The sequence below is a fragment of the Solanum pennellii genome, chromosome 8 (genome assembly GCF_001406875.1).
Source record: "Solanum pennellii chromosome 8, SPENNV200".
Taxonomy (NCBI): Eukaryota; Viridiplantae; Streptophyta; class Magnoliopsida; order Solanales; family Solanaceae; genus Solanum; species Solanum pennellii.
The window spans coordinates 16,550,192-16,577,241 of NC_028644.1; the positions used below are offsets into that span (position 1 = coordinate 16,550,192).

The 27,050-nt window shown below is 35.9% G+C and overlaps 1 protein-coding gene across 1 annotated transcript; it reads right to left on the bottom strand.

The window, feature by feature from the left end:
• Window positions 1-9,348: 9,348 nt before the first annotated feature.
• LOC107027509 lies at window positions 9,349-13,074 on the bottom strand. Its single transcript, XM_027919265.1, has 5 exons — window positions 12,875-13,074; window positions 12,368-12,548; window positions 11,950-12,148; window positions 9,632-9,780; window positions 9,349-9,414 (listed from the first exon to the last, which is right to left on the bottom strand). Exons 1-5 carry the CDS (start codon window positions 13,072-13,074, stop codon window positions 9,349-9,351), a joined length of 795 nt encoding a protein of 264 aa, XP_027775066.1.
• Window positions 13,075-27,050: the final 13,976 nt, after the last annotated feature.

Below are 27,050 nucleotides of genomic sequence, written 5' to 3' on the forward strand. Positions count from 1 at the left end.
TTCAGTTTCAGCATGTTATAAATTGGTCATTGCATCCAGTTAGCTCATAAATCAGCACTTCACGTTCAAATTATTATACATATTTTTGTGCTTGTTCAGTTATGTTTTATTTAAACTGTACTCTATCCTACATGCTCAGTACATTTCAAGTACTGACGCATACGTGCGCTACCTCTTCTCGTGATGTAGGTTCAGGTTCTCAGCATCCAGATCACGCATAGATCGATTTCCCAATCTCCAGTTTAGCAGATTCAGTGGTGAGTCGTCATTCTATGAGGAAAACAGTCATGAGTTTCATTTCAGTCTTTAGTCATTTAGTTTCAGTTTTTGCTAGATTTAGATGGGGCTTGTACCAGTATTTCTAGTCCAGTTTAGAGGCTTATTTCACACCATAGTTAGATTCAGCTTAGTATTGAGTTAATATTTCTTTTGTATTAAACTCATTGTTTTCAAATATCTCAGTTATAGAATATAGTTATTCCCCATCTTTTTCATTTTAGGTATGATATAGCTTCCGCAACATTTTATTATCTTTAGTATGCTCATGATCATGCCAGCAGGGTTAGATTGGGATCACTTGTAGTCCTAGGTTCCGTGTCCGCTTCTCGGGGGTAGCTCAGGGCATGACATTTGTAAATATAATATTTACTTGTAATTCTATTACATATTCGATTTAGTCTTTAGCAGTTACTATTCCAGATCTATAGTCTTTGCGTGCTACTTTAGGTTTGACAAATTATTATGTTACTCAATACTGTTCCATTCATTCACTTCTCAAAACTCAAAATATATATTAATTATCTTTAGAGATTAAATTGAGTTGATTATAGTAGTTATCATATTGTAATATAAATATGAAGTTTGTTTTAAGTTTATCAATGTCTTTTTAAGAGGCGACATGAAGATTTTATGATAGAATTCCTGGTTAAAGTATAAAGAAAGAGGAAATTGATCTTATCACGAGTCTCTTAGTGAACACTGTTGCGAGATTTACTTTATAATCCCTAAGAGAAATTAGAAGATGACACTTATATCTTTGGTGTATTATTTCACAAAATCATGCTTTTTTAAGTGCATACTTACTATATTATTGTTTGCTGAAAGCACGATATTTTGTTTCTACCACTAAAAACGTTACGAACATGAGTTAAATTTTTCTGTATAATCACCCCTTCAAGCAATATTATGAAGGAACTTAAGGTTAAAATAACTTTTGGATCAAAATCTATTGCTGTCTAAATGTTCTTCGTAGGTGAGATTTTAATTTTGTGGACAAAATCCTTTTTTTTTCATGACGTTTCATGGAAAATCATCATTTAAAAGTTAAATATGGATCATGACTTTGATAATTTTAGAATATATATTTTTTTCCTTGTGATGGCTGAAGTAATTAAAAATTTACAGCAAAAGTTATATGAAAAAAAATCTTCACTGTTTGGCACATGTTAATTACCTATATAGATGTTTTTCAATCATTAATAATGCATAGTGTCTGATTTAGTTCCTTTTAATATTGTATATCATGTTGAATCTCCGCATTAATGGAAATAAATTGTCTATTCTTTTATCAAAAGGAGTATTGTTGGAACTAAAAAGATGTCTTTGATAGACCATTAAATGATATCGGTTTTTTTATTTCTGTAATATAATTCTCTTTTTCGGATTATTTGATCTCTAGCAACATTGAAATTTCAGATTTATGCCGGCCTCTTTGGGATATATAGCCTTGTAAGTTTGCTTCTTCTTTGATGAAGCAGAATGTGATTTAGACTGTCCAAGCTATCATTGGCCTCAACATGACATTCAGTTCTTCTGACCATACTTTGTGAGTATATTATGCTGCCACATGATTATTAAAGATTATCGTGGAGGCCATTGACCATTTTTTGTTTATCCAAAACTAACATTTATCCCGAGTCTTTATGAGGGGACAACTATGTGGATTAATGCCTTCACATGACTGTCAGAATATGCTTAGGTCACCTGGTAATTAGCAAGTTTTTTGCATCCTTCTTCTTACTGTTAGGGGTGTGCAAAAACCGAACCGACCAATAAACCGAACCGATAAAATGTTATTGGGTTATTGGATTTTTAATGGGTTAAGAAAAAATAATTATTGGGTTATTGGGTTGGTTTCGATCTTTCCTATTGGGTTATTGGGTAAACCGATAACCCAATAAGACTATAGTTATTTAATACTTTACCCTTTCTCAATATTAAATATACATAATTTAATACATAAATAGATTCAATATTAACTTCTCAGGCTATGTGATTTTTTGGTTAAGAAATTGGTGAGAACTTTGTTGATTATCTCGTGGATCAAGCAACTGTTCAAGATTGTCTCATTGAAATATTTTATTTTAGTGTTAATTCTAGTTCGTAATTGTAGGCGATAGCTTTTGCATGTTTGTGAATGTTAGTAATTTGATCAACATTCAAAGTTTTCTATTATGTTTTGGCGGTAAGTTGGTAACATTAATTATAACACACGTACTATTATATATTATTTGATCGACATTTTCTTATTGGGTTAATCGAAACCGAACTGATAACATCAAAAACCGATAAACCGATAAAAATTTCTTATTGGTTTATTATTGGGTTAGCATATTTTAAAACCGAAAACCGATAAACCGAACCAATTATATGTAAAACTGAACCGAACCGACCGATGCACACCCCTACTTACTATCACTAATTTCATACTGTAAAGGGAAAACTAAGACCACAACTACATAAATTAAGGTTGTTGATATCCCTAATAATGAAGAAGAGATGTTGACCATTCATGAAAAGATTAGTAATTGTTTACTACGACTTAATGCAAATGAAGCAGCTGCGATGTTTTCAAACAGTGAAGTTTATCCTGATGTAAGTCTTATAAATTTTGTGCCGTCTTGGTGTGAAAAACATTACTTTCTCGGGAAAATCATTATGCAGTGTCTTTTGTGTTATGCACTCTCATTCCGTGTTATTAAAAACATATTAGCTACAAGAGATCAATCTCTGATGTATTCCTCGTAAAATTATGAAACTGATTTCTAATCTGTATATATGAATCCTGATTGTTATGTAAATATTTATTTTTTCCTATTATGAGGTAGTGGACATTGGAGGCAGTATAGTGAATCTGCATCATTACTGGTACTCTTTGTGAGGTTAGTCATCTTTTCGGTAGTACTCACTATACTTTCTACAAGCTAATCTTTAGTCCATTACTCGTTTTCAATTATACAACATAATTACTTTTGAAGTTAGTATTCTCTGTTGGCTTCTTCTTTTTTGTTTAGAAAATTTGGAGTCGTAGTCCTTTACTAAAAACAACAAATGGAACAAGGGAATATAGTATTCTCTGTTGCGTATCTACTCTTATTGTTGACTTGATTGAGGTTCTTATGGAAGCCGTCCAATGTGGTTTCTTCACTTATATTTCTTCAGACAACTTAATTTCCTTGTATATTAGATAAAGAGAATAATATTGGTATGCATATTACATCACTCAAAAAGAACGAGGATCTCTATTTTCTAATACACAGTCATGCCTTGCATTATTTGATTACCATTTTCCTTGTATGGCTATGGAAAACTCGTTCTATTGCAGCAAATATCCAGCTTCTGGTCAATCCCATCCACCTACTCCTGATAACTGTAAATCTTCCTCTTCTTTTTCTACTTATTTGCTCTTCCCAAATTTCTAGTTCAAAACTCCTTCTGAATGAAGCCTCTAAATGAAAATGTCTATCATGGTTGTAAATTAAGCCTTTTCGTGATTACCTAAAAAAATAATTTCAACCCTGCACTTTAAGATAGCCAATATTCTACTTCATTATAAAATTTCAACTTCAGGGATGTATTTATTGCTAGATTTATTACTCCCAATGTGATTACAATATGTTTGAACCATGTGAAGAACCACCAGAACTTCCTTAGTTTATTACTCGTAACATATTCTAATACATATGGCCTATGGCATTGACCTTGTTGATGATTCTTCATAATGTCTTTCAAACATACATATGGACAAATAAGTAGAGTTTTCATATGAAGAACTTTATAAGTTGACTGATAACTTTAGCATTTTCAATAAGATTTGAAAAGGTGGCTTTGGAGCCGTTTATTATTGAAAGATGAGAGACAAGGTCTGCAGTTCATGTTTTTGTTTCCCTGTGATGCAAAGTTTTGTTTAGGCATTGTTGGAAATATATATGAAAAATAAGTAATGAGAACAAAATTCGATCATTCATGACCATTGATTATGTTAGATTTCAGAGTAGTCTCAACTAAACTACCTGAAAAATATGTTAAAACAACGTTATTAAGGGTATATATGTCCCTGCTAATTTTACATTTAAAACTTTACAAAGCAGCAATAAAGTGAATGAATAGGGAAGGTAGAATAGAATTTCTTGTTAAACATAGAATTTTGTCGTGTGTTGCAAGTTTTAGCATTATGTTTTTGTATCTTGTTATCATTTCCAGGTCTTCCTAGGTCAAAATGGAGGTTTAGATACTGATGGTAAAGAATTACCCCGACTAGTACACGTACCTAGAGGAAAAAGTCATGAATTCAACCATCACAAGAAAGCTGGTGCAATGAATGCACTGTTTTGGTCATGCATAAAGTTGTTACTTTTGCTGTATTGATACGCGATATTTTTGCTCATGAGCTTAAAATCTAATTGACAGGTGAGGGTGTTTGTTGTTCTCACTAATGCTCCTTATACGTTAAATATCGACTATGATCACTATATTAACAAAACAAATCTGTCACGACTGGAATCCAGACCCCAGACGAGATCGACGTCGTTGACCTCTCAGAGGTCGCAAACAAGCCTACTTACGTTATTCTTACTTTACATAGGTTAATTTTAGCGGAAACTTTGAAATTTTTTATTCTTTAATCATACTTGTTAAACATTCTTTATATTTCGTAATCGTTCATCATCAACCATCTAACAATTAAGAGATAAGAAACTGAAAGAAACAATTCATTAAGTATTAATTGTATATCGGTTAAAATAACCCCAATACAAAGTCTTAACCAAAACAGGAAAGAAACGCTAGTGGAACATGCTCCACTAGCTCAACTCTAAACTACGCTAGAATGTAAAAAAGTAGCATCCTCAAAAGCACGAGGACCTACCAAACTCCAGATGAATGATGACGTCCGGATAGCTGCAACAACAAACCTGTAGCTCTACCGTCCACCCGTGCCTGCACCTAAAAGTAGATGTTTGTATTGGATTAGTACACACTTGTACTAAGTATGGGTATATGCAAGCACACACCAAGGACATGCATGAGGAAGAATAGCTCTTTTCTAACAACATGATGCTTGGAAGTCAAGTCAGTGGACTTGCTAAATTGAGATTGGGAAAGTTATGCCATGAGAGTGACATGCATCATTATAATTATCGTATGACACACAACACATAACATCTTCATATATCACATAACATATAACACATAGTTTCTTTCATATTATTCATTCATTTACCATGAGACCTTAGTATCATAGACTTAACCTTAAGACTTTCCAAAATGAGGGCTCAACATATGGGACCTCAACTAGAGAGCCTTCTTTAGCAAACACAGACTCTGCTTCATTCCTTCATAAGTATTTCATTTCAATTCATTCATCGGCAAGTGCGAACACCAGCTATACCTAGGATGTAGTTTAAGACTTTCATCGGGTTTGTTGTGCAATGATCAGGAATAACCTAATGTCATTACCTGAATCTAGCTCACCTCTTGATTATCCTATCCTAACACCTTTGGTATCATTCATTTCTTTATATGATTCATTTGAGGCTGGCCTTATTCATTCATTGGGAACTTTAACTTTAACCGACATAGATCATATGAGCATCATGAAATCCAGTGTCTCCCCCACACCGAAAAAAAGGGTGGAATCACTGGCCAAAGAGATTCAATAACATGCTAGCGTATATGGGAATTTAACCACGCCAGATCCCTATAGTGGCAATATAGTTTCAAAGACTAGGAGATGTATGGAGACCCATACCCGGCAAGCCGGACAGTCTTATCTCATGAGAGTTACGTGAACATCCGCCCTTCCCGAAAGAAGGCATCACTGCTCATAGCTAGCCTATCGATGCTCGGTATAAAGTTCCATTACATTCAACTCATACATCATGGAAGTTGGCTTCTAGTATGAGGACATCATAGCACAATAGATGATTTCTCATCTCATCATTAGTATTAAGTGTTTTAAACTAAATATTTTCATTATAGTGTTCATATAGACTGGTCTCTTCATTATCTTACACTCTCATTGGTGAGTACGTATTGGTAACATTTACTTAGGCTCATTTGAGATTGCTCTCATCATATACAGTAGCCTCACATCATGATTGTCACCACATTCTTCATTATTAGCACCTTTATTTTTCATAGTTACTCATCTCTTATTATGTGAATGTTCATTTCTTCATTTATTACGTATATCTTAGATTCACTTATTTTTGAACGTATGTTAAACTTATGTGTCTATACATACAGGCCATGGAGCTTCATCTATAGTTCGTTAAGTGATTCTTATTTTCCTAAGATTGTGTATTACAAGACTTATGTATCTTGTATATATACCAAGATCTTGATTTTTGATCTAAGTAGATGGCATTATTCTTGAATATTTTACTCACGTATGACTTATGTATCAATACGGAGGTTTGGCCACGGGAACCCAAATCTTGAATTATTTGGATTTTATTTATATTTTTCATTGATTTTATTTCTCATATTCATAACTTTAGAACTCTAAATTAATCTCAACATTTTCATGACATAATAAATTTTCTATTTTAATAAGAATTCTAAATTAGATTTCAATTGTTTACATGAAAGAATAATTTTCTATTTTAATTAGAATTCTAATTTAAATCTCAACACTTAAATGAAAGAATTAATTTTCCACTTCTAATTTAAATCTCAATATTTACAAGAAAGAATTAATTTTCCACTTTAATTAGAATTTTAATTTAAATCTTTTTTTTTGAATTAAATTCGCTTGAGTGGGGAGGTTGTGGGTTCGAACCCCCACAGCCCCCCTTATTTTTCATTTAATTTCGCTGAGAAGGAGGCTGTAAGGGGGTGGGTTCGAACCCCCACAACCCCTCCTTCTTTAATTTATTTAAATGGGCATCTGCGGTGAGGTTGTGGAATCGAATCCCCACTGCCTCATTTTTTTTTAAATTTCGCGTACTGAGGTCGTGGGATCGATTCCCACGCCTCGTGTTTCTCTTTTTTTTTGCGCGTAGCTGGGGGTCGCGAGTTCGATCCCCCCAGCCCTCTTTTCGTTTCCTTTTCCTCGCACAAGACAGGGGCGAGGGTTCGATTCCCCCCAGCCCCATTTTTTTTCTTTTTAGCGAAATTCGCTGGTCCCAGCCCCAGTTCGAATCCCCCTTTAACGCATTTTTTTTCTAGCCATTTTAACCTGTGAGGTCTTGGGTTCAATTCCCATTGACCTCACTTATTTAATATTCCTTTTAAACACAGATTTTAACCTTTTCATAGAGTACTCAAATCTGGAAATTTCTTGTCATTATTCAACTCATTTTTAGGCACATTGTTCATAAGTTTAATTGGCTAAAAGGTGGTTATTCAATTCACTATCCTTCATAATAATGAACATCACATTGTACACCCAATACACACAAAAAATACACAATAAATACACAACTTATACACCCCCAAAACAGTGACTAAAACACTGCCCTATACATGCATATACATTTACTTTTCCGGTCATATTTTGATGATCATTATCGTGATTTTCCACACATAAATACATTCATATTTAATTTAAACACATCATTCATGCAAAAATCTAGCAGCCCAAAATACCCATCCTACAAATTCGTTACGGAGCAAAGGACAAGGATATATGAAGGGGGAACGACCTTAGTTTCAAGAGTTTAAGAAACGTTCGAAGGAAATTACTCTTGGAGGAAGAATTCAATGAGAGAAACCCATACCTTTATTGATGTTCAAACGAAGAATTCGCTAGCCAAAACTCTCTCCAAAAATAAGTCCAAGTTACCTCAACGTCCACTCCATTCAACGAACAACTTCTCTTCGCCTTAATGTTTTTGGTTGCTTTGTTTTTCTTAAAATTTCATGTGAGTTCTTCAAGCGTGAAGAACTTATGATATTTGGAAGAATAACGTGAGAAAGATGGAGAACGTGAGAGAGAGAGTTAAGAAGCATGAGGGAGAGAGAACTATTAGGATTAGGAGACTAATTCCAGAATTAGTCAAATAGAATTTAAAATAAATTAATACAAATATGCTTTATTTTAATTAATACGCGAAAGGACCATTATGCCCTTAAATACCTATTTATTCTTATTTATTTAAATATTTTTTTAGATCGTTACATTATCCCCCCCTTAGGAACATTCGTCCCCGAATGACACTACCATTACACATCATAATGCCAATCAGATCATAACTTATTTGCTATGTACAATCAGCCAATAACAACAAAATACGAAGAGATAAGAACTATAGTCTTACGAGTAGGAATCCTAGCCTCAAGAGTTGAAAAGACGGGTATATCGGGATCTCATGTCGGACTCAGCCTCTCACGTAGCACCCTCCACAAGATGATTTCTCCACATAACCTTCACTGTGGCAATCTCCATGTTCCTCAGCCGCTTGACCTGTCTGTCTAAGATCTCAACAGGTACCTCCTCATAGGACAAGTCTTCACCAACCCCCAAACCTTCTACAGGTAGGATTGATGCTGGATCACCTAGGCACTTCTTCAACATAGAGACATGAAAGACTGGATGAACAGAAGGTAACTCCGCCGGCAATGCTAACTCATAGGCCACATCACCCACACGCTGTAGGATCTCATATGGTCCTACAAACCTCGGACTCAGCTTCCCTTTTCTACCAAATCTCATCACCCCTTTCATAGGCGATATCTTAAAGTAAACCTGGTCACCAACGTTAAATTCTAAGGGTCGCTTTCTGTTGTGTGCATATGATTTATGTCGGCTGTAAGCAGTAGCCAACCTATCCCTAATCATTCTAACTTTCTCCAAGGTCTCATGAATGATCTCTGGACCCAAAATAGATGAATCTCCAACCTCGAACCACCCAACTGGAGATCTACACCTCCTACCATACAATGCCTCAAATGGTGCCATCCCAATGCTGGAGTGATAGCTATTCTGATACGAGAACTCTATCAAAGGTAGATGGTCATCCCAGTTACCCCTAAAGTCAATCACACACGCTCTCAACATGTCCTCCAATGTCTGAATAGTGCGCTCTGCCTTCCCATCTGTCAGAGGTTGAAAGGCGTTGCTAAGTTTCACCTGCGTGCGGAAGCTTTTCTGGAAAGAGCTCCAAAACTGCGACGTAAACTGAGCTTCTCTATCTGAAATGATAGACAAAGGAATCCCATTCCATCTCACAATCTCATCAATGTAGAGTCTCGCGTAATCCTCCGCCCTGTAAGTAGACTTCAAAGGGATAAAGTGGGCAGACTTAGTCAATCTGTCAACAATAACCCATATGGAGTCATGCTGCCTCCTAGTCCTCGGAAGACCAACTATGAAGTCCATATTAATGGCCTCCCATTTGCAAGTCGGAACCTTAATAATCTGAGTCAGACCACCAGGCTTAAGATGCTCTGCCTTAACCTGCTGACAATGAGGACACTTAGTCACATAGTCTGCAATATCCTTCTTCATGCCATCCCACCAATAAATCTTCTTAAGATCATTATACATTTTGGTGGAACCTGGATGTTTGGAATATCTGGAACCATGGGCCTCTGCAACAATCCTGGTCCGTAAATCATCTACATCTGGTACGCAAAACCGGTTCTGGTTTCTAAGTATGCCATCATCTCCCAAAGCAAAAGACTCATTCATTTTTAACAACACTAAGTCCTTCATCTCCATCAACACAGGATCAAGATGCTGACCCTTTTTGACTTCAACTATCAGGGATGATTCAGAACTAGGGTGAACTGAAACACCTCCACTAGATGAGTCAACCAACCGCATATCCAGTCTAGCTAGTCTGTGTACCTCTTTCACTAGCTCCTTCTTCTCATCCTCAACGTGGGTTGTACTCCCCATGATCATCCTGCTCAAAGCATCAGCCACAAAATTAGCCTTACCTGGATGGTAGTGCACATTCATGTCATAATCCTTCAACAGCTCAAACCATCTGCGTTGCCGTAAATTGAACTCCCTCTGCATGTCCATGTACTGGAGACTCTTATGATCCGTGAACACATCCACATGTACTCCATACAGATAATGCCTCGACAGCTTTAATGCAAACACCACAGCTGCCAACTCCAAGTCATGAGTGGGATCATTCTTTTCATGAACCATGAGCTTTCTTGAAGCATAGGCTATCACCTTACCAGTCTGCATAAGAACACATCCCAAACCAACCCAAGATGCATCACAATAGACAGTGTAATTCTCTCCACTCTTAGGCAGAGTAGGCACCGGGGCTGAAGTGAGTCTGTCCTTGAGCTCCTGGAAACTCTTCTCACAAGTCTTCGTCCATTCAAACTTGGATTTCTTTATTGTAAAGGCTGTAAGTGGGGCAGAAATGGAACAAAAGCCCTCGACAAACCTGCGGTAGTAACCAGCCAATCCTAGAAAGCTACGGTTATCCGATGAAGTAAGAGGCTTTGTCCAGTTCTTAACCGCTTAAGTCTTTTTGGGGTCTACTTCTACACCTTGATCGGACACAACATGGCCCAGGAAGGTCACTGATCTCCGCCAGAATTCACATTTGCTAAATTTGGCATACAACTGATGCTGTCTAAGTGCCTGCAAGGTTAGTCTCAAATATTGTTCATGCTCTTCCTTGGTCTTAGAGTAGATGAGAATGTCATCAGTAAATACATTGACAAAATAGTCGAGGTATTCACGGAAGACTCTGTTCATGAGATCCATAAATGCAGCAAGGGCATTCGTGAGAGTGAATGACATAACAAAGAACTCATAATGACCATAACGGGTACGAAAAGCTGTTTTTGGGATATACCCATCCCTAACCCTAAGCATATGATACCCTGAACGAAGATCAATCTTAGAGAAGAAACTAGAACCTTGTAGCTGATCGAACAAATCATCAATTTTGGAAAGTGGATACTTATTCTTTATAGTGACTTTTTTTAGCTTCCGATAATCAATACACATTCTAAGGGTCCCATCTTTCTTTTTTACAAACAACACTGGAGCGCCGCAAAGGGATATGCTCGGCTGAATGAAACCCTTATCAGTGAGATCTTTTAACTGCAGCTTCAACTCTTTGAGTTTTGCTAGAGCCATTCTATAAGGAGGAATTGAGATTGGTTTAGTATCGGGTTCAAAGTCGATACCAAAGTCAATCTCTCGAAGGGGAGGGACTCCAGGCAAATCTTCAGGAAACACATCTAGGAATTCATTTACTACAGGCACCGAGTCTATGAAAGGAACGTCATGATCTAAATCATTAACACTTACTAGATGAAATAGTAACCCTTTGGCCATCATTTTATTGGCCTTAAGATTTGAAATCAAGGGGTTAGGACGATTCAGATTGTACCCCTCCCAGACTAACTCTTCTTCATTAGGGAAGCGAAACCTCACCACTCTACTACGACAGTCCAAGCAAGCAGAATAGCTATGAAGCCAGTCCATGCAGAGAATAATATCAAAATCATGCATGGGTAACTCTATCAAGCTTGCACACATAGCCTTGCCACTCACAACTATTGGGCAATTCTTGTATACCCTATCAGTTCTCACATTTTCTCCTAAAGGCGTACTAAAAACTATAGGATCATGCATTTTTTCAGGTAGTATTTCAAAAGTAAGGGCAAGCAGAGGAGTCACAAAGGAAAGCGTAGACCCTGGATCAAGTAAAGCATAAACAGAAGTTGAGAATACTTGCATCATACATGTGACCACATCAACGGACTTCTCCTGCTCCTCGCTGCCTTTCAGGGCATACAATCTATTCCTCTTGGGAGGCTCGGCTGCTGCTGCACTCTGTGGGGTAGGCCTAGGTTGAGCATTACCTCCAGCCGGACCTCTGTTCTGGGGACAGTCTCTGACAATGTGTCCACTCTTACCACAACCGAAGCAGGCATTAGTGCCCTGTCTGTATTATTCACTGTGAGCTCGACCACACTTAGCACAAGTCTTCTTTGGACGCTGCATCTATCCTCCATTGCCCCCCTTGGGTTCGGGTCTGCCTCCTCTAGGTGTTGTATTTCTTTGTGGGTTAGAATTCCCAGAACTCTGTTGCCCATTCTTGAATTTGGGCTGCTCATAGATGCCAAAATTATTTCTATGGCCTCCATGGCTGGGACCTGCCTGATCTTGAGGCCTAGGCCTCCTAATATCACGTACACCTCTCCTCTTTCGGCTGTCCTCTACCTGCTGGACATGCACCATTAACCTAGAAAGGTCCATATTATCATGGAGCATCGCAAACCGACACTCCTTCTCTAGGTCTCCGTTGATTCCTGTGAGGAACCTGCTCATCTCATCCCTTCTGTTCGAAACCAAGGAAGTAGCAAACCTGGATAATTTCGACAAATCTAAGTACTCTCCTCATTTTTGTTATTAAATACTAAGGGAAGTAACATACCTTGATAGCTTCACAAACTTCAGGGAATACTCCCTGACCGTCATAGATCCTTGTTTAAGGTTGATGAACTCCTCAACCTTGGCCTCCTTCATCTCTCTAGGGAAGAACCTTTTTCCAGAAATGTTGTCTTGAACAGCTCCCATGTGACTGGCACTCCACCTAGGACACGACTATCTTGCCAAATTTTGCACCAAGTTTGTGCAACATCCTTGAGCTGGTAGGAAGCCAGCTCAGCCTTCTCAATATCAGTGGTCCCTAAGGCCACCATGATCTTATGCAACTCGTCTATAAATTCCTGAGGATCTTCTGATGTCTTAGCCCCTGTGAAAATTAGAGGATTCTTCCACGTGAAATCTCGCAGTCTGTCAGCCATGTTGCGAACCGGTAGGTTTTCCCTCTGAACATCCTGCCGGTTGACTTGGGCAGTCATAGCCTAGGCCTGCATTGTGATATCCTGTTCCATCTGGGCTAGAGATGCCCTCACCTCAACATTAGTCAACCCAGCTGGGTTAACTGGCATGGCCACTCCTTTAGCTAGAGCCCGGTGTGGATTTTGATTACCCCTAATTGTTGCTGCTCCCGTCCTCAGACCCTTAGTTCTCCAACTGTTCATTCTCTTAAAACAACAAGGATTAATGTCAGACACGTTCATAACCCCAAGAATTCAGACATCAGGAAAAGCACGATAAGATTAGAAGAAGGGATTTTTTTCCTATGCATCATGCAGTCTCTAATCCAGGATAGTGGTGCACTTCACTACCATGACTTAGAAACTACTCAATGTGGTTGATGTGAACTCAATATTCTAGGAATTGGACATAGCGCTCTGATACAAACTTTGTCACGACTGGAATCTAGACCCCAGACGAGACCGGCGTCGTTGACCTCTCAGAGGTCGCAAACAAGACAACTTACGTCATTCTTACTTTACATAGGTTAATTTTAGCGGAAAATTTGCAATTTTTGATTCTTTAATCATACTTGTTAAACATTCTTTATATTTCGTCATCGTTCATGATCAACCATCTAACAATTAAGAGATAAGCAACTGAAAGAAATAATTCATTAAGTATTATTTGTATATCTGTCAAAATAACCCCAATACAAAGTCTGAATCAAAACAGGAAAGAAACGCTAGTGGAACATGCTCGACTAGCTCAACTCTAAACTACGTTAGAATGTATAACAGTTGCATCCTCGAAAGAATGAGGACCTACCAAACTCCGGATGAATGCTGACGTCCGGATAGCTGCAACAACGAACCTGTATCTCTACCTTCCACCTGTGCCTGCACGTAGAAGTAGATGTTTGTATTGGATTAGTACACACTTGTACTAAGTATGGGTATATGCAAGCACACACCAGGGACATGCATGAGGAAGAATAGCTCTTTCCTAACAACATGATATTTGGAAGTCAAGTCAGTGGACTTGCTAAATTGAGATTGGGAAAGTTATGCCATGAGAGTGACATGCATCATTATAATTATCGTATGGCACACAACACATAACATCTTCATATAGCACATAACATATAACACATAGTTTCTTTCATATTATTCATTCATATATCATGAGACCTTTGTCTCATAGACTTAACTTTAAGACTTCCCAAAATGAGGGCTCAACATATAAGACCACAACTAGGGAGCTTTCTTTAGCAAATACGGAGTCTGCTTCATTCCTTCATACGTATTTCATTTCAATTCATTCATAGTCCAGTGCGAACACCAGCTATACCTAGGATGTAGTTTAAGACATTCATCGGGTTTGCTGAGCAATGATAAGGAATAACCTAATGTCATTACCTGAATCTAGCTCACTTCTTGATTATCCTATCCTAACACCTTCAGTATCATTCATTTCTTTATATGATTCATTTGAGGTTGGCCTCATTCATTCATTGGGAACTTTAACTTTAACCGACATAGTTCATGTGAGCATCATGAAATCCAGTGTCTCCCCCACACCGAAAAGAGGTTGAATGATCGGCCAAAGTGATTCAATAACATTCAACCTACCGGCCAATGCGATTCAATAACATGCTAGCGTATATGGGAATTTAACCCCGCCAGATCCCTATAATGGAAAATATAGGTTCAAAGACTAGGAGATATATGGAGACCCATACCCGGCAAGCCGGACAGTCTAATCTCATGATAGTTACATGAACCTCCGCCCTTCCCGAAAGAAGGCATCACCGCTCATAGCTAGCCTATCGGTGCTCGGTATATAGTTCCATTACATTCAACTCATAAATCATGGGAGTTGGCTTCTAATATGAGGACATCATAGCTCAATAGATGATTTCTCATCTCATCATTAGTATTAAGTATTTTAAACTCAATATTTTCGTTAGAGTGTTCATAGAGAGTGGTCTCTTCATTATCTTACACTCTCATTGGTGAATAAGTATTGGTAACATTTACTTAGGCTCATTTGAGATTTCTCTCATCATATACAGTAGCCTCACATCATGATTGTCACCACATTCTTCATTATTAGCACCTTTATTTTTCATAGTTACTCACCTCTTATTATGTGAATGTTCATTACTTCATTGAATTACGTATATCTTAGGTTCACTTATTTTTGAACGTATATTAAACTTATGTGTCTATACACACAAGCCATGGGACTTCATTTATAGTTCGTTAAGTGATTTTTATTTTCCTATGATTATGTATTACAAGACTTATGTATCTTGTATATATGCCAAGATCTTGATTTTTGATCTAAGTAGATGGCATTAATCTTGAATATTTTACTCACGTATGACTATGTTTCAATACGGAGGTTTGGGCACGGGAACCCAAATCTTAAATTATTTGGATATTATTAATATTTTTCATTGATTTTATTTCTAATATTCATAACTTTAGAACGCTAAATTAAATCTCAACATTTTCATGACATAATAAATTTTCTATTTTAATTAGAATTCTAAATTAAATTTCAATCATTTACATGAAAGAATAATTTTCTATTTTAATTAGAATTCTAATTTAAATCTCAATATTTACATGAAAGAATTAATTTTCAACTTCAAATTTAAATCTCAATATTTACATGAATTAATATGCAGTGAGGTTGTGGGATCGAATCCCCACAACCTAATTTTTTAAAAAAATTTCGCCTACTGAGGTCGTGGTATCGATTCCCACGCCTTGCGGTTTTTTTTTCGCGCGTAGCTGGGGCTCGCGAGTTCGATCCCCCCCAGCCCCCTTTTCTTTTCCTTTTCCTCGCACAAGACAGGGTCGAGGGTTCAATTCCCCCTAGCCCCATTTTTTTTCTTTTTAGCGAAGTTTGCTGGTCCCAGCCCCAGTTCGAATCCCCCCTTAACGCATTTTTTTTCCAGCCATTTTAACCTGTGAGGTCTTCGGTTCAATTCCCATTGACCTCACTTATTTAATATTCTTTTTAAAAACACAGATTTTAACATTTTCATAGAGTACTCAAATCTGGAAATTTCTTGTCATTATTCAACTCATTTTTAGGCACATTGTTCATAAGTTTAATTTGCTAAAAGGTGGTTATTCAATTCACTATCCTTCATAATAATGAACATCACATTGTACACCCAATACACACAAAAAATACACAATAAATACACAACTTATACACCCCCAAAACAGTGACTAAAACACTGCCCTATACATGCATATACATTAACTTTTCCGGTCATATTTTGATGATGATTATCGTGATTTTCCACACATAAATACATTCATATATAATTTAAACACATAATTCATGCAAAAATCTAGCAGCACAACATACCCATCCTACAAATTCGTTAGGGAGCTAAGGACAAGGACATACGAAGGGGGAACAACCTTAGTTTCAAGAGTTTAAGAAATGTTCGAAGGAAAGTACTCTTGGAGGAAGAATTCCATGAGAGAAACCCATGCCTTTATTGATGTTCAAACGAAGAATTTTCTACCAAAAACTCTCTCCAAAAATTAGTCAAAGTTACCTCAACGTCCACCACTCAACGAACAACTTCTCTTCGCCTTAATTTGTTTTGTTGCTTTGTTTTTCATAAAATTTCATGCTTGAAGAACTAATGATATTTGGTAGATTAACGTGAGAAACATGGAGAACGTGAGAGAGAGAGAACTATTAGGATTAGGAGACTAATCAAGAATTAGTCAAATAGAATTTAAAATAAATTAATACAAAGCTGGTTTATTTTAATTAATACGTGAAAGGACCATTATGCCCTTAAATACCTATTTATTCTTATTTATTTAAAAACAATTTTTTGGCTCTTTACAAACTCCATTAGGGAAGCTATGTGTTTCATGATGGATCGAACGCTTCGGAAGACAGTTTTTTATCATCCGTTCCCTTAGAGATTTGATGGCATTGATAGGAATGATCGGTATGCTAATAGGAATAATGTGTTCTTTGATGTAAGTGCAAACTTGTACATTGAATGACTACATATCTACTAAAAATTTCTATGCACTCGAGTGAAGAGTATAATTGCATTTACATGAATCAGATTTTATGAATGGATTGGATGCTATTCAAGGACCTATATACATTGGAACAAGATGTGTGTTCAGACGCTAGGCACTGTATAGACTCGATGAATCCAACAAGAAGAATGCTCCATATAGGATATGCAATTACTAGTTAATGTGGTGCTGCTATCAAAGTTGGTGCTCCGAAAAGAAAGAAAAATAAGATCCTAAATCTGAGGTCAAGACTAATGACGAATACTTCCTTGCATTAACGGTCTCTCAAGACGTCACAAAAGGTAAACTAATTCAGACATCCTTCTACATATTTTGCTAGTACCAGTTTATTTAATTTCCTCACTAGCCTGTTCAATTGTTTTATATCAATATGGTTGTAGCAGGTTTAAATCGAGATCTTATTTCTAAGCAAAAGTAAGAAGTTAAATTCGGACAATATGGTGTTTTTATTGTATCAACACTCCTAGAAAATGGCGGGACTCTTAAAATTGCTAGTACAACTTCTCTACTAAAAGTAGTAAATTTTTATAATAATTTTTTGCTATAAAGATGAAATAGAATGGTGAAAGGAGGTACTAATTCTGATCCATCTCTTAAAATTCCTCGCTTTCAAATCGTGTTAAAAATGTAGTGATTGTTCCATCTAACTACTTTGAAAATGCAGATAGGGCAGATATATGGTTCAGTCATTGGGGACATATTAACAGGATTAAAAATTTACTGTCATGTATGTAGATCCATATATTGTATGTCTATGTGTTGAGTCTGCTACTGCTGCAATGTTTCCTTAGTAGATTTTGGTATGTCAATGCTATGTTAAACTGTCCAGTAAGCTTTCCTCTTCTCAGTCTGCCATTCTTCATCAGGTGGCTTGGTGTTTCCTTGTTTTTGGTATTCCATGCTTTGTTATTTCCTTGTTTTTGGTTCTGTTGGTATTGTGAACTGGTGTTCACATCCTCTCTATTTGTGTATTGTACATGCACGTTTATGTAAGCTTGTTTGCCTTGTCCCTCCCTTTATTTGTTTTTCCTATCAGCCTCTTTTATTTTTTTAAAATTCCTCATCTAATAGTACATATATGTAAAAAGTGTCCCTTATGTTTTCAATACATGCGATAATTTAGAATTCGTTTGCTGATAGATGTTCTATATGATTTGCATATATATATATATATATATATATATATATATACACACACACACACACACACACACACACACACACACCTATAATTTTTTATCTGAATTGGTTGGCTTACAATGAATACTCTCCAATTATGCACTTCCACATTTATTTCACTAACTTGTAATTTTATTTTGAATGTGCAGGAAATTATAGTAATTAAAAATTTGAATTGTGGTCAGAATTAAACTCCACTTACTGTAGTTAATGATGAATAGTTTTTGTACTATTGTCATATATCTTTTGATGCATTTTGTTTTGTGAAATTTTGTGATAGTAGAGAACTTTAACCAATCATTTTCTAAGTATTTGTTGTACACGACATGTATCACGAAGATTATTTGAAATAGATAGCTTCAATTTAAGTATTAGTTAATATTGTGCTTTTTGTCAATTATATATTTAAATCTGGGAATGTTCAATATATGCAAATAACAATTATTATCCTTAAAAATAAAAAATTTGTTCTACAAAATTCTACACAACATTTCCACACATCAATAGTGTTTTTGTAGGACCTCCAATAAAAGTTGCACTTCATAAGTGTTGATCTAGATGAGATATAAAAGGTAGCACTGTGACCAATAATCAAGCAAAGGCAACAGTTTTAAGTTTAGTATAGTAAAAAAAGGTGTTGCTAATGAATCACTACAATGTGTTCCCTTATACGCTTTAAAAGTGTATCTATGATGGAAACATTTAAAAGGTGTTGCCTAATGTCAAAGGTTACACTTTTTAGGCCACCCCCTAAAAGATGTTAGCTAAAGTCCAAAAGTGTAGCCTTTTATGGAATGTCATACTTTTTTCTAATTTAGGCTACACTTTACTAGCGTGGCCGTATGACTAAAATTGTATAGTGCATAACCCCACACAATCAAGTAAACCAATCAAGCAATTTCTAACTTCATATAACATAGCATCATCACTAATCATCATCAAATTTAGCAATATAGACCAATAACATTTTCATAAGTGAAACTAACATCATATAAGTTCATCAACATGTAAAGTAATCATGTACATATGATTTAATTTATAGGAACATAAGAACAACTTCCTAGGACTTCCATAAAGGCTAACTAGTGCAATTCATAGGTTGAGTCCCATACCCCTACCTAGACTAAGTCAAACCCCTTAAGTCATCCTAGTTATAGTTCACTTTATTAGTACATTTTACTTTAGGGAACAATTGCCTTAACTGACATAGACCACATGAGCTAAATGTGGTATCCAGTTTTATGAAACCCTACACTGAAAGAAGGTTGACTACTTGGCAAGGTAGTACCAAAACATGAACATAGAATTCTAGGTGGATCCACTAGCTAGTATTCCTATGGGGGAAACATAGTTCAAGAAAAAGAAGACATACTTGAGACCCTTTTTATTCCCAATTTCATTATAATATCTATCTCATGAGAACCATTGTGAACCTACCTTCCTACATTGGCAAGGGACACACTAATAATTAGTTCATTCAAAGCTAAGCTAAAACCCCTTTTTGAAATGTCTTTAAGCCTTTATTAATCATCATAGCTTAGTATAGGTCATATAGGACTAACCCTTCTATATCATAATCATTAGCTCATTTTGAATTGTATGAGAACTTCCTTTTACAACAATCCTCATTTGTGGGATTAAAACTTTATCATCATCATGTCATAGTAAGGCTGTAAGTGATCTATAATCAACCTTATATGATTATACCTTAATCATAATATCACAATCCATATAATCAAGACATTTAAATTTAATTCATCATTCAATCACCGATCTAATCTAATCACAATTAATACATCAATGGAACATCATCATCAAGTACAAACCATCACAATTGAAGTAAGGATTCAAGATCATAGGTCTTACGAATTCACCTTCACAAGACTTCTTCCATGGCCTTACCTTTAACCAACCATATTAATAAACTAATAGTCTTAATAAAAACATTTAACAGTAATTAACACAAGAACTATGTCAATTGCATTATCACTATCCAATTAAACATCAATTCTTAACCTAGGATTAGGGGAATAGTGTAAATTAATGATCTCTTCCATAGAACTAGGTCTAAAATCAAGAAAAACACTAATTAATGAATAATCCATCATAATTCATTCATAAAAATAAAAATAAAATCAATAACATGGCAATTTATAACATCAATTTCGGATTAAGAATGAAACCCATGTTTTTCTCAAATTTTGGGAATAAATTTGAAAGAACCCTTTGGGAAGGGAATTCCCATACCTTGTTAATCCTTGAAAAGTTATGGAGAGAAAGTAGACTTCATGTAGACCTACGACCTTTGACCTTGCTCTTCAATGGAGTGTTTTTTGGGGAGAGAGAAAGTATAGAGAAGGAAGAGAGATTTGAATTTAGGAATTGAAGTTAGTTAGGTTAGTTTAATGAGGGTTATGCCTTTATATAGTCCCTAAATTAACTTAATTAGAATCCACATAACCCTTAATTAACAATATAAGCAACTAACTTAATTAAATGACTCATTTAAATTGGAAAATGAAAACCAAACCATACCTATGAGACCCTGACCTACAATTCATAGGTCAGTCGACGCCCCGTGTTGCACAACCGTCGATAAGTTCATAGACTTGGTTTTTATGAATATTTGGAGATTTTTCTAAGTGTTTGATGACGGAGATATTGATGCCTCGTCCACCAGACATGGCTCGTCAATTGGCTTCGTAGATAGCCACTGCCAAACACATCTTTTTGGGTCATTTTGAAAGGGTCCTCCTCAAGGACCCTTAGTGTGGTCATTGGGGAGTCGTACCCAGATGTTTCGACCCTAAAAATATTATAATACACGTTTCACACCTTACTACGAAATTTCATTGAATTTCGACCCTTAAAACCCCATGAAATATGTTACGGCACACTAACCTCTTTTTCACAATTCACCGGCGTCATGGACGTTCCTTGACATTTTAAATCTAAAATTTCCCAAATGATTTATACAAATTATGTTAGGTGTTAAACATTGTTCCAAGTCTTTATTCAACATATTAGGCTCTATATTAAGTCTTTGACTTTTGGATTTTTACAAAGTCAAACTCCCCACCACCAGCAGGTCTAAGGACTATGGTCCCTATTACGGTAGGTGAACCCTTCTATGATTCACTTGTTTAGGTAGATTTCAGTAATTTTCCTCAAGGTTTTGGCTTTGAAGTGTTACATTATCTTCTTATTGGGATCATTCTTCGTTAAATGGAGACTAAACTCGTCTAAATTGAGGGAAAGATGCAACCCTACCACAAAAACTAGAATCTAAATTTCTGACCGAACTTAGATTATGTAATATGATGAAAAAAGAAATTCAAGATGAAGGAACATGATTCTAAGACTAAATTTGCGCATGAATGACTAAGAAACTGAAAAGGAACTATTACCTCAAGCTGGAGTGGAATTGGAAGGAAAGAGGTGAGGATACTTGGACTCTGTTGTTGTTAGTACATTCCAATTAACTCGCTCTATGGACTAACTCCTCTACAAAACTTTGACTGAAGCGAATTTTATGTTTCTCAACCTTATTAGTTGATGATTGAGGCAAACTTTATGTTTCTCAAACTTCTAAGATTACAAGAGAGATTCTCAATTGTTTCATCCTTATAATAGTAAATATCTTTCACATAAAGGCACTATGGATGCTGGATCATTCACACATTTTTAAATAGTGAAATGGTAAAAACCGTATGAACTGCTTGTAGTTCTACTGGGAAGTGTAATTCAAAAGATACTTTACCTATAATTATAATGATCTTGTAATGACCTACATATCTAAGAGTGAGCTTCCCTTTCTTGCTAACTCTCATTACCCCTTTCATAGGTGAAATTTTAAAGTAAACCCACTCATCAACATGGATCTCTTGTTCCCTTCTCCTTACATATGCATAAGACTTATGGAGACTCTATGTTGTGTTAAGTCTATCTATAATGACTTGCACTTTCTCCATAATATCATGGAATGAATCATGCCATATCAAGGATTCTTCCCCTACTTCAAACTAAACATCAGGAGATCTACATCTACGCCCATACAATGCCTCAAATAGGGCCATCCGAATGGTTGAATGATAGTTGTTATTGTAGGCAAACTCTATTGAATAAGTTGATTACCCCAACAACGCTTAAAGTCGATCACATAAGCTCTGAACATGTCCTTTAAGGTCTGAATAATACGCTATGCCTGAGAATCTATCCGTGGAAGAAATGTTGTGCTAAGGTGAACTTAAGTAATTTCTTAAATGACTTCCAGAAATGAGAGGTAAACTAAGGACCTCTATATGAAATGATAGACAAAGGAACCACATGAAACCTAATTATACCATTAATGTAAAGCTTGGCATAGTCCTTCGCCAAATTTGTAGTCTCGACCCCAATAAGCAAGAAGACTTAGCACCTTTGTAACCTATCACCCAAATGGAGCTATGATGTCTGAGAGTAGAAGGTAATCGTAAAATGAAGTCCGTGTTGATCATATTGCACTTCCAAGTAGGATTGTCGATTTCTTGAGTCATACCTCCTAGTTTATGATGTTTTATCTTTACTTACTAAAAGTTGGGGCACTTAGCCACAAAATCTTCTATATCCCTCTCCGAATCATTCAAGAAAAAGACTTTCCGTAGATCAATGTACATCTTTGTGTTACATGGATGAATAAGAATATTTCAAGTGATGTGCTTCTGCAAGTGTATGTTTTGTTAATTCACCCACTTTAAGGAGTGCATGATCGACCATGATTGCAATGTCCACCATCTTTATCTTTGAAAAAAAAAACTTAAATTCTATTGGTTGAATCCACCCTCTTGTTGAAGAAATATTGGATCACTTTCTTGCTTTTCCTTAACCCCTGCTACCAATAAATATTCTTACCCATTGTGAAATGTTACACCATTATCTAAATGATCATAAGGAGATCTCCCAAGCAAGCAATCTTGCGAACATCCTTCACTAACTCTTTTTCACTCTTCCTTAACAGTGCTATAATATCCATTGATAGTCTCATAAGAGCATTTCCTACTACATTGCCGCTACAAAGGTTGTATTGCACACTCACGTCGTACTTTTTGAGGAAATCAATCCTTCTCCTCCAGAAAATATTCAAATCTTTCAGGGTGAGCACATATTTAAGTTTCTAATGGTATTTGCACCCATCAAGGTGAAAACCATACAAATAATGTCTCCAATCTTATTTTCAAACACAACGCTGGAAGCTCAAGCTCATGAGTTGGATACTTCTTCTCATGCAACTAAAATTGTGTAGAAGCATAAGATTTAACCTAATCTCTCAACAACACACAACTTAGTCTCACTTTTGATGCATCAAAATATATAACATAACACTTTGAAACCCATGGTAGAGTCAAAATGGGAAGTGTAATTAACTTTGTTTTCAGTTTTACAAAGCTATTCTCACAATCATCTAACCACTTTAATGTGACCTTTTTTTGAGACAACCTAGTGAATTGTGAGACTATGGATGAAGATAATTCCAAAAACCTTCTTAAATAACCTTCTAGACCTAGGAAACTTCTAATATATAAAGGAGAGGTAGGTCTATGCCATTATTTCACAACTTCTATGCTATATTGATGCACTTGGATCCCTTCGGTAGACATAGTGTGACGAAGGAAAGCAACATATTGCATCAAAACTCATATTTGCTAAAATTATTTAATAACTGGTGATCCTTGAGAGATTGCAAAACAACCCTCAATTGACTTACATGTTCTTACTTATTCCTACAGTAAATAAGGATATGGTTAATAATTACGACAATGAATATTTCTTTAACAATTTATCTATAAAATATATGAAATTTGTAGGAAAATTTGTTAATCCAAATCACATAATGACCATATCGAGTTCTGAAGGTTATTTTTGGGATGTCACTATCTCAGACTCTGAGTTGATGATAACCAAATATGAGGTCTATATTTGAGAAATTACTAGCACCTTGAATTTGGTCAAACAAGTTATCAATCTTGAAGATATCGTACTTTTTATTAATTGTGACCTTTTTGAACTACATATAGTCAATGCACATTCTGATTGAACTGTCTTTCTTCTTCACAAACATCACTGGCGAACCCAATGGCAAAATACTAGGTCTGATGAAGCCCTTTTATAGAAGGTCTTTTAGTTTCACTTTAATTCTTTAAGCTGACCTGAAGCCATTCTTTAAGGAGGAATAGAAATAGGTTGGGTATCTAAAAGGATATCAATTCCAAAGTAGATTTCTCTTTTTTGAGGAATTTTGAGAAGATCTGGTAGAAAAACTTGTAGAAATTCACTGTCTACTCGAACAGACTCAAGAGTTGGGGTTTAGAGCTTGAATCCTTGACCCAAACTAGATGATAAATATAACCCTGAGAAATAACCTTTATGGTCTTATGGTAAATAATTACTATACCCTTGACACTAAGATACTACCCTTCCATTCAAGAGTTGGTTTGTTTTGAAACTTAATATGAACAATTCTAATTCTACAATCGACTGAGGCATAATAAGAATGTAACCGATCCATGACTAGAATATGTTGTTTCTAACTCTACAAGATCTGTTGAGGTAACTTTCAAAGAGGCTATGATAGGGCAATTTTTGCATACATGTGTGGCAATAACTAGGTGACCGACTGGAGTAGAGACTAAGAAGGGTTAAGAGAAAATTCCTAGGCTAATATTAAAGTTGACTGCTATAATAGGAGTTACAAAAGAAAGAGTATATACATCTAACAAAGCGAAAACATCGAGATTAAAGAATGTAACGTACCAACAACTACATCAAGAAATTTTTCATGATCCTAGCGAGCCTGAAAAGCATACACCCTATTTTTGTGCTACTCGCCACATGTACCGGATGAGTTACCATGTTGAGTCGGGCGACTTTCTTGTTCTAATAAAGATGTAGACTGAGTTCTACCATTATTACCTACTTGACACAGTTTATAAAGAAAATTCTCAACCTCTTACTAGACATACTATATCTAAATCATCTTCTTCTCTTGATAGACCTTTGTCCGGATGGTTCATACCACACTTGGGAAATTTTTAGTGGGTCCTAGTACCTTTAGAGACTTCACTAAGACTTAGATCCTTTTTCCCTACCTTTCGGTTCTTATCAGAACCATGAAGATGGAGCACTAATTAATGAAGGGTTATGAAGGGGTTGTGGCTGAATATTTCTACTTACCGTCCAAGCAATTTACACAACCCAATTTCTATTGAGAATACTCATGTTTCCCAATCCTTGTATTATTTTTGTCCTTACCTTGTTACCTAAGATTATCTCCAACATCCAGTTAAGCATGAATCATGTGCCTAGATATGTTCATATTTTCCAACAACCTATTATTGCTACACTCTGTTTTCACCAAGTCTGACTGTCCATATAAAACATTATTCATTTGAGACTCAGAGTAAACAACATTGTGACAAGCATACTTGGAGTGCTTTGTTTCAACATGACCACATAATCTTTGATGTCATTCTACCTTTCCTTAAGTTCATATATTCCAAATATTTTGTCTCTCTAAACTATCTTGGAAGAACCTATCAAGAAAAGTCTCATATAAGCATTCCTAAGTTATAGGAGCCTCATCTGTACCCATGTTCTCATTCGACTAAGTATACTATATATGAGAAACATCTTAATCCGGTAAGATTCCAACTCAATCGATTATTCTATTTACCAGCATCACTTCAATAAAATAATTAAAGAAGTTTTGGGGTTCCTCACCAATATGGGATCCTAACAACTTAGACACATTCATCTTTAAAAATACAAAAACTAGGTTGCCCCTGACCCACCATTTGCATTAGCTAGAATAAAAGCCCGCTGATTGTTTTGGTTCGCAACACTCTAAGCCGACATTTTAATGACATTTTTGAACTCTAGATTCAAAACTTCCTACTTTGGGACTGTAGAAGCTGCATTTGTATTCCTGGCGTTGACATTCATGGCGTTAAAGAGGCATGATATGAAACATAGAATGACGAGTTAGAACTGAACTAGGTGATACATTATGCATGATAACAATAACAAGAAACTTAAGATTTTTCCTAAAACACTATGTAACCTACCTATCATTAAATATGGTCCGCACTTTCACACACATGAAAAGGAATCATCCTATTATGGCCTTTTAGATATCCTCAGACTCTTGAACCAAATACTCTAATATAAAGTTTGTCATGTCCCGAGCAACCCCCTATGCTAACTCTAAAGGCATAAAATAAGCATACTAAGAATGATAAATTTATGTGGAAGCTAATCATGAAGCAAACGTGAATGTATGGGGAATACCCATACACTGAAACTGAATATATGAATCTTTAGAGTTTAATACAGAAGAGTTATGAAACTTGAAAACCTAGATGAATTTAGTAAAACAAAAAAATAAAAGATTGAGAAACTGAAAAAGATAACATTAATATTGTCCTCGGATAATGAGGACTCACCACTAATGCGACTAAGCTAGAGATCAGGAACCGATCTATGCGTGGTTGACAAGATGTGAACCTAAACCTACATAATAAGAAGATGTAGCGTCATTATTTGAAAGGTACATAGCATGCGTGAAAGAATAAGCTTGACTTACAACATAACCGAATAAAGCAATAAAGTAATGACATAATTTTAATACGATATATATACTGAATGTTAAGCTGACTGGATGCAATGATAAAATTTATAACATTCTAAGACTGTAGTAAATATGTGGTCAA

Bases quoted from the DNA above. Each gene is read 5' to 3' on its own strand.
- LOC107027509 (XM_027919265.1), bottom strand. From the start codon at position 13,074: ATGACTGCCCAAGTCAACCGGCAGGATGTTCAGAGGGAAAACCTACCG. The intron at 12,149-12,367 runs GCAGGTCCCAGC...TAATACAGACAG, and splicing joins GGCCTAGGCCTCAAGATCAG to GGCACTAATGCCTGCTTCGG. The intron at 9,415-9,631 runs GTTCCGACTTGC...CTATCATTTCAG, and splicing joins GTCTGACTCAGATTATTAAG to ATAGAGAAGCTCAGTTTACG.